At 44.2% G+C, this 8,904-nt stretch overlaps 1 protein-coding gene across 2 annotated transcripts; it reads right to left on the bottom strand.

The window, feature by feature from the left end:
• Nucleotides 1-249: 249 nt before the first annotated feature.
• Nucleotides 250-8,577, bottom strand: OTOR (otoraplin). Of its 2 annotated transcripts, XM_081189265.1 has the most exons (5): nucleotides 8,345-8,577; nucleotides 5,202-5,361; nucleotides 4,345-4,484; nucleotides 2,168-2,278; nucleotides 250-791 (listed from the first exon to the last, which is right to left on the bottom strand). In XM_081189265.1, the coding sequence occupies exons 2-5, from the start codon at nucleotides 5,326-5,328 to the stop codon at nucleotides 768-770; spliced, it is 402 nt and encodes a 133-aa protein (XP_081045391.1). In that variant the 5' UTR covers nucleotides 5,329-5,361; nucleotides 8,345-8,577; the 3' UTR covers nucleotides 250-767. The 2 variants fall into 2 exon arrangements, with proteins under 2 accessions (XP_081045391.1, XP_081045390.1); XM_081189264.1 differs by lacking the exon at nucleotides 8,345-8,577 and having other exon boundaries at nucleotides 5,202-5,805.
• Nucleotides 8,578-8,904: the final 327 nt, after the last annotated feature.

Raw genomic sequence — 8,904 nt, 5'->3', positions numbered from 1 at the left:
AGGGACTGACCATCACGGGGATTTGAACCGCCGACCTTCTGATTGGCAAGTCCTAGCTTCTGTGGTTTAAACCACAGCGCCACCCGCGTCCCCCCGAACGGCAAAAACCTCCCTTAAACAATGTATCCTTGATAACCTCAAATTGTGACATAGCAAAATAAAATGTTTCCCTTTTGACTTTTATTTAGCAACACAAAACACATTAGTGCAGTGGTTCCCAACCTTTTTGGAGCCATGCCCCACCTAAAATCCTGATCCCCCCCCCCCGACATATCATTTTTATTATTCAAAAAGTGAACTCCTATTCATGTGGAGGAAGCCTAAAAGGCCATTAACTGTTAATAACTCATTCTCGAATTGCCCCTCTCAAAAATCAAATTGCCCCCCTGTGGGGCATGTGCCCCACAGTGGGAACCACGGCATTAGAGGAAACAACAGGCTCAGGCAAATGGACGAAGCACAAATGGTAGGCACCTGCCTATAATATTTAGCATTTATTGCTCTGAAAAGTAACAAAGAGAATATTGTCATTTAAAAGGCAATAGCAGTTTGGGGCATTGGTTAAAATCACTTGCAAAGTAAATCAAAATTACCTATTAGCCCTATTGATGTGTTTTTCTACCCTTTCTATTGGAAAAAAGGTGTTTAGGAAAAAGAATTTCTGTTTTTCCCTAAAATCTACAACAGGAAATGCGGAAGATCTTCTTTTGCTCAGCGCTTCTGTACTTCATTTCTTTAACTGTCCTGGTTGACCACTTTACAGACTTCTATTCACAGAAGAAATCGATGGCCTGAGAAAGAGAACATGTTGTTGTTTGGGTTCACTGTTATAGTTTTTAAACACAGTAAGCAATTAGAGCCAATTCTGAACAAAGGGAGTTGTGGGAAATCAGTTGCTTTGAAAACATGATGCGTTGGGTCCAGACAGCCACGCTCGTTGTTGAGGCCCAACTAAGCTCAAGAGTTCTTAAGTTACTTCAGCGGCTCTCCTCCAAGCATGACTGACTAGATTCAATCCAGAGTGGATCTACACAGATATAAACACTGTGAAAATGCTTTTTTTTAAAACGTAAAATATATATGGGATTTGCCATTAGCTCATCAGCCCCATCTAGTGTCATATTTAGTGCCACACATCTAGAGTCACACTTAAAATGCACTTAAAACATTATATTTGCAGCTGTATAGCTGAGTCTCCAGTGTCTTCTAGGACCACCTCTGACTTGGCTTTTTGAAAAGCAAATGTCCCATGTTTCTTGCAAAGTTGCATACAAGAGCAATGTTGCATTTCAGGAAATACTAAGACCCAGTCTCACTTCTGTATTTGGTTAGCACAAGCTGCAGTAGCCTCAGGGATGGAGGCTGTTCTGGCAGCTTTTAGGATTTTGTTGCGTTTCCTGCCTCTTTGCCCCACAAAAAGCCTCTGATGCTGTATTCTCCATGACAGGAGCTGGGTTCCCCCTTAAAACCTGAAGTCAAGGTAGTTGAAGAACATCTCCATCTTCGCCCTCCCCAATGAAAAGGCCTCTAGAATAGTGCCTGCGTAGAGCCCAGGTGGCTGGTTTGCCACCTCAGTGAGAACTAAGCCAAAGTTACGTTTAGGAAAGAAACTTGTAGTGCTTTCAGAACTCAAAGAAGGAGAAAAACAAACAAGGAAAGTCAATGTCCCTCTGTGAAGGAAACCAATAACTCAGAAGGTGAGACTGTAAAACACAGCGCAATCAGGAAAAAGCAATTGGAAGCAGTCTCACCAAACAAGCACAGAGCATACCTTGTGCCCAGAGGAGTGTTATTCTCAGCGTACACGAGGCCAGAACCAAATCAATAAGAAACATCTTGCAGAGGCTTATTCAGTAATTTCAAGGATGCAAAATGTTCACTCAAGTTACCTTAGCAGAAGGTATGAGGTCACAGTCGCGTAGCGTGGGGGGTGCAGGGGGGGCCGGCCGCACCGGGCGCAACATCTGGGGGTTAGGGTTAGGGGGCGCAAATCCACAGGTTAGGGGGCGCAAATTACTTGCCTTGCCCCGGGTGCTGACAACCCACGCTACGCCACTGTGAGGTCACCAATTATGGGGTCACCAATATTCAGCCACTGCGGAAGCTTCGGCCACAAACCATCAAAGCATTTGTGTAGCAACATTTGCATAGCTTGCTCATTTCTTACCTTCGTGGAAACTGTCTCGTTTGCTTCCTGATAGATGTGCTGCTCTGTGACTAAATTCCTGGGGAAATATCCAACAGTGCCCATCTGGTCCTCGTACTGCTCTGCATAAACCTTACGGGTTAGATCAAACAAGCCTGGAGTTAAGCGCCGCCATTCTTCAGAGTAAATGAATTCATTGCTCTGTTGGAAGCATGGGCTGCCCCAGTCGCCCTGTACACTCTTTGAGATTATTTCGGCAGTGGCGTAGCGTGGGGGGTACAGGGGGGGCTGGCCGCACCGGGCGCAACAACTGGGGGTTAGGGTTAGGGGCGCAAATCCATGGGTTAGGGGGCACAAATTACTTGCCTTGCCCCGGGTGCTGACAACCCACACTACGCCACTGTATTTCGGTCAGCATAAGGTACTAACAAAACAGATTTGTTCTTGTTGTTGTTTACCAAAAGGTACATACAAGTAATTGCATTTCCAAGAATGAGACCAAGAAAAATGTGAGATCATACAAATTTTAATTCCTCTTCTGTAGACTTGACTAATCATATTCTTAAAAGCCTTATTTCCTTAAACTGGGATTTCTTGAAAAGGTTTGCCCTGAACAATACCCAACTCCATTTCAAAGGGTTTCTGGGCAAGATGTTCTCTGGTGGGTCGCATTCTGTTGACAATGGAGCCTGGTGGAGTAACTGGTGCTGAGGCATTTTGAAGTAGTGCTCCATAGCTGGGTCTAGCCATGCGTTTAATTTCCCACAATGCTCCAGAATGACAATACATCAAGACAGCGCTATTTTTCAGGGGGGAGGGGAGAGAGATGCCAGAACTCACCAAGAATGCCTCCCTTGATCTCTTATAATGGCAATGGCACCCACCTGAGAGGTGCCAGAATTCAGTTCCAGAGAGTTCAGACTAAAAATTTTAAAAAGCCCAGCAGCAGAGGCCATTTTTTTGGACTCATCAAACTGGTCTCACTTTGAATGCCAAACCAGTTTTTTGAGGGAGGCTCAGCTGTCATGGTAATGTGCACTGACACTGGCCTTGCCCTGGACATTTCAATAAATACTGGAAATATTCCAGTGTTTCACTAGAACCTAGTGGCTTTGTGCAAAAGCAGGTCTAACATACATAGCACAGACCCAAAGAATAGCTTGAAGGCGTGGCGGGCGGGGGGGGGGGTGTGTGGACCTTTGCTGAAGACAAAGTCCAGGCCTGGCTAATACCTGAGTGCTTGAAAACTGCTCCCCAAGCAGCACTGCCAAGCACTGTTCCTGCAAAAATTTCCCTGCTCTCTCCCCTCCTCACTACAGTCTCCCTAGAAAACACACACGCCCCACTTGAGGATCAAGGAAAGCCTTTGGAATGAGGCAAGGGACAATACGGGACAATATTCCCAAAAGTGCCATCTTCTGAGAGCGAAAATGTCTTTCCTCTCAAGCCAGGCAGCTGTGAATCCAATCCCCCTTTGTATGCTTCCTTTGAATTCCAAAACGAAAGAAAGGTGAGGCATACATGTAACATATACAGTGGTGCCCCACAAGACGAATGCCTCGCAAGACGGAAAACTCGCTAGACGAAAGAGTTTTCCGTTTTGGAGGTGCTTCGCAAAACGAATCTCCTATGGGCTTGCTTCGCAAGACGACAATGTCTTGCGAGTTCCTGCGGGGTTTTTTCCTCCCCCCCCTTTTCTAAGCCGCTTATCAGCTGATCCGATCAGCAGATAAGCCGCTAAAAGCCGCTAAAAGCCGCTAATAGCGCTAATCCACTAATCCTTCAATGGGCTTGCTTCGCAAGACGAAAAAACCGCTAGATGAAGAGAATCACAGAACAGATTCTTTTCGTCTTGCGAGGCACCACTGTAAATGTATTTTTAAAGTTTCCATAAGGTATTTCTTCAGTCCACTTTAGAGAACTTCCCCACCCCTTCTTATTTTTACTTTGGCACAAATCTCATTCTCTCTCTCTCTCTCTCTTTTAAGAAGGCTGAGTGTTTTTTAACCTCCCTCCCCATGAAGTGCTGAGCGAGGGAAGGGAACAGGTGCTTCTGAACATACAGGTGAGCTTGTGAGAATATCGCCTTGCCCTGTCCAAGGAGAGGTGGGACAGGGTTTTCTCTAAAAACTGTGGATACTGGGGAGTAAATAGCCATGCAGACATAAGATGTGATTTAACATAGGGAAGGTCCTTACACTCCCAGCCCAGAATTCTCCAGCTCCTCTTTCTGGCACTAGCTTTGAGTAAACGTAGATCAGTTGCCCCTTTCTGACGTTAATAAATCGGCAGTCTGGCGCGTTGTAATCGTCTTCCGCCCTTGCCAGGGAGATGGCATCTGGGGGTGGGAAAAAAACACCAGTAAGATTTTATACAGAATTAAAGGGCTGCATGGTAAGAAGAGGAAATCCTCATTAATTTTGCAAAGGCAATCATACGAGCATCCCTTTCCACATTCACAGTTCATCTTCTGAGAAGTCTGCAAAAGCTATCTACATTTTGTTTTGTTTTGACATTTATATACCACTCTTTTCCACCAGGGAGCTCGAGGTGGTGTACAGTGGTACCTCAGGTTAAGAACTTAATTCGTTCTGGAGGTCCATTCTTAACCTGAAACTGTTCTTAACCTGAAGTATCACTTTAGCTAATGGCGCCTCCCGCTGCCGCTGCGCTGCTGCTGCACGATTTCTGTTCTCATCCTGAAGTAAAGTTCTTAACCCGAGGTACTATTTCTGGGTTAGCAGAGTCTGTAACCTGAAGCGTCTGTAACCCGAGGTACCACTGTACATGTTTTTGCCCGTTCCCATTTTATCCTCACAACAACCCTGCAAAGCAGGTAAGGTTATGCTAGCCCAAGATCACCGAGTGAACATGGGGACTTTGAACTCTGGTCTTCAAATCCCAGTCCTACCCTCTAACCGCTACACCAATATATATTTATGAAAAATATATCCATAAATTTAAAGTTATGCCTGGGATATGGCAAACCACAGAGGGATTCATTCATGCAAGAGTTCACATTTTCAGCACACAGTTTCACAAACGGGTGACTTACATAAGCATTCCTGATCGGCACACAGCTTCTTGCTTGCCAGCTTGTCCATAAAAATTCCCTTCGCGACCATCGGGAAAGTGAATCCAAGAAACAGCAGAAACATCAGCATGCTAACAGTGTGAGGCATTTTCTTCTCTCCCGGGCACCTCACTCTCACTCCCTTACATAAAAGGAACAGGTTAAGGAACAGCTCTCTATTATATATGTATAAAAAAACCATTAAGATGCAATTTTGGAGGGTGGGGATGAGAAGCTCTCTGACCAATAGGAAGTTGTGAGGGCAACATTCCATCGCTTTTAAAGAGCAGGGAAAACTTCAGGGGGACCCTTTTGCTTTATTTGCCAGGCGTTTTTAAATGCCTGCCTCTTGCTGCAGTTAAGTCAAGCTCAACATCACATTCAGCAGATTTTGTGCAAGGAGGAAAAACAACAGGTCCCCATTAATTATACAGGTTTCCAATCTTACGGGCTGGTTTAAAGTGTAGCAGAAACACAAAGAATCCTATGTTAGCCATGGGCTGGGGAGGAAGTGCCAGAGGAACTTTGCCAACAAAAACCAGACCGATTCCAGTGCAAAGAGACAAGCCATCTTCCCCCATCAGGAGCTTATGAGCCACAGGTGATGGATTTTTCGGACCTAGCCAACCTAACCGGAAGAGTCCGCGACCAGAAGGAGGAGGAGTATCAGGAAGAATGGACTAAATTTAATGATTAGTTAAATATGTCAAGTTAAATTAATTGGAAACAGCTTGCAGATACCTAATTGCCTTAGGATTTTATAAAAGTTAAGTGATGAATTTATATGTTTAATTTCAAAATGAAAAGATCTAAGGATGTTAATGTTTAAGTTAAACTTTATAAGAACTGTGATTTGGAAAACCATTAAAAGGATATGCATTGAAATTCAACCAAGGGGAAGCGAGGAAGTCACTTAACAATGTTAATAAGTGTAATTTCTAATAAGGTTATGATTTGTGTTTGTTTGTTTTATGTGTTTGTTTGTTTATAATTTTGTGAAAACCAATAAAAAAAATGGGGGGAAGAGCTTATGAGCCACATCGGCAGTAATGCAGCTCATAGGAGTGGGATGCGATTTCAGTCATCAAGTTGTGGGTTTATATGTAGATGCTTGCTTTTGATCCCCATTCCATGAGCCAGTTGCTATCTCAAAGGGTTATATTTGAAGTTTGCAGCAACGTATGGCCTCACAAAGCACCTGAAGAATACAGATGACTGAGCTACTATATGGTATGTGAGTGTCAAATGTAAGGCCATTACAAATTATCACATCCTATTGTGACTGGTTTCATGACCCTCCAGAACAGCAAGGAAGGCAGGACATAAGGGCTGAAAGGAGAAGTAGGAATTTATTCCCCTTTTTCTGGCAAGCAGAAGGGATGCGGGTGGCGCTGTGGTCTAAACCACAGAGCCTAGGACTTGCCGATCAGAAGGTTGGTGGTTTGAATCCCAGCGATGGGGTGAACGTCCGTTGTTCGGTCCCAGCTCCTGCCCACCTAGCAGTTTGAAAGCACGTCAAAAGTGCAAGTAGATAAATAGGTACCACTTCGGCGGGAAGGTAAACGTTTCCATGCACTGTTCTCCAGAAGCAGCATGGTCGTGCTGGCCACATGATCCGGAAGCTGTCTGCGGACAAACGGCGGCTACCTCGGCCTATACAGAGAGAAGAGCGCCACAACCCCAGAGTCATCCACAACTGGACCTAACCATCAGGGGTACCTTTACCTTTTCTGACAAGCAAGGGCCACCTCCATTTAGAAACTGAGACATTCAGTGGGGTATGAATTATGAAAACAAACAAAATGAATCAAAATCCTTTCCAGAAAGTCTCATATCTCTTTTCAGCCAACATTGGCCCCCAAATCAGTTTGTAATGAATCTGCAAAAAGGTGTAATGGATTGAATGGTCCCGGAAGACCCTTACTGTCGTGTTGCATCAAGCCTCCTCTCCTTTCAACAGTATCTGAAAGTATATCTTCTTTCTATAGGCTTTTAATGTTTAAATCTGCTGTTGCCTCTGGCTTGACCTTAACCGCATCGCATGTCATGAATTGCTGCCTTCTATTTGTTTGGTTCAAGTGTGTTTTGTTTCTGTTTTGTGTTGTCATCTGCTCAGATTACAAATGTAGAAGAGTGGGATACAGGTATGTGATTATTTCTTTACGAGTTTATGGCAAACTTCTGCTCCTTGGCAGTAAATAGATAGGTAGCCGTGTTGGTCTGCCATAGTCAAAATAAAAAAATTCCTTCCAGTAGCACCTTAAAGACCAACTAAGTTAGTTCTTGGTATGAGCTTTCGTGTGCATGCACACTTCTTCAGATACGTCTGTGTATCTGAAGAAGTGTGCATGCACACGAAAGCTCATACCAAGAACTAACTTAGTTGGTCTTTAAGGTGCTACTGGAAGGAATTTTTTTATTTTGGCAGTAAATGTTATCGTACAAAGGGCTTCCCAGGGACATCTGGAGTTGCAGGTGGACCTGGCTAAGAAGTAGGTGGCAGAACAGAAAAGCAGCCCTTCCCTGAATTTAGGGGAGCTTGTGATGACCAACACCCATTCTACACAAGTTATTTAACTATATTCAAGGCTAAGAACCAGATGTGCTTAGTATAAGCCTAGAGTTTCCACTGACCCCAACCACCCAGGGTCACTCTAAATTAAAAGCTGGGTATCCAAGAACACAACATCAAGCAGAGACAAATACAAGCACCATGCTTTGGAGCATCAATGGCGCTGAATTCAGACAGAATCAGTATTTCAGTGACCTTATTATTGAATAGGGAGTTTAGCATTCAAACCCGTTTGACACCCCCCTGCTATGTAGACTTCTTATATTACATTCTGCAGATAATGGGTTCATTTAAAATGAAGCTATCATGCTCACATTCAGTTTCTGGGGAAACATCTGGATAGCAGCTCCCTATTACTGCAGGGGCTTAGTGATACCAACTGCATATTTCAGGTGGACACTGTATACATATGGACACCTGCAAATCACCTGGGACATACCCCCTTCCCCAATAGTGATGCTAAGACTACTGAAGTCAGTGACTACTGATGAATGTATTTCCTTATTTACATCTTTATGGTAAAATACTGGTCCAATTTTGGATGCAGTCATACCTTGGTTGTTGAACGCCCTGGAACTCGGACGTTTTGGCTCCTGAACGCCACAAACCCAGAAGTGATTGTTGCACTTTGCAAACGTTCTTTTGGAAGCCGAACGTCTGACGGGGCTTCCACGGCTTCTGATTGGCTACAGGTGCTTCCTGCAGCCAATCAGAAGCTGCTATTTGGTTTTTGAACATTTTGGAAGTTGAACAGACTTCTGGAACGGATTCCGTTCCGACTTCCAAGGTATGACAATTTATCCAATACATCTTTCCAAATAATCTATACTGCATTGTCTGCTCTAGACAGATCCCATCCCTGACAGTATTATTTTTACAAGCAGCTCATCCAAGATTGTTGACAACTCTTTCAAAATACAGAACAGCCTCTCAGTTATCTGTATCTTCAGCAGGACATCTGGAGTTGTATCTAAGGAAGATATCCCATTGGCACAAGGGAGCACTCCCTCACTCTCCTCCCTTGTGCCCCTTACTCCAAATCTGTTTTTAGGGTTCCCCCAGCCCTCCAGAGCAGGTTTTGGGGTAGTGAAAGAACTAATGGAATGAGCATGT

This window comes from Podarcis bocagei (assembly GCF_964188305.1).
Source record: "Podarcis bocagei genome assembly, chromosome: 3".
Classification (NCBI taxonomy): Eukaryota; Metazoa; Chordata; class Lepidosauria; order Squamata; family Lacertidae; genus Podarcis; species Podarcis bocagei.
Note: the sequence above shows the minus strand (reverse complement) of the source record. Positions and strands in the feature narration are given on the sequence as shown.

Coding starts and splice junctions, on each gene's coding strand:
- OTOR (XM_081189264.1), bottom strand. CDS start 5,493: ATGGAATGTTGCCCTCACAACTTCCTATTGGTCAGAGAGCTTCTCATC. Junction 2,279..4,344: donor GAGAATTCTGGGCTGGGAGT/GTAAGGACCTTC, acceptor CTAACCCGTAAG/GTTTATGCAGAGCAGTACGA. Junction 792..2,167: donor ACGAGACAGTTTCCACGAAG/GTAAGAAATGAG, acceptor TCTCTTTCTCAG/GCCATCGATTTCTTCTGTGA.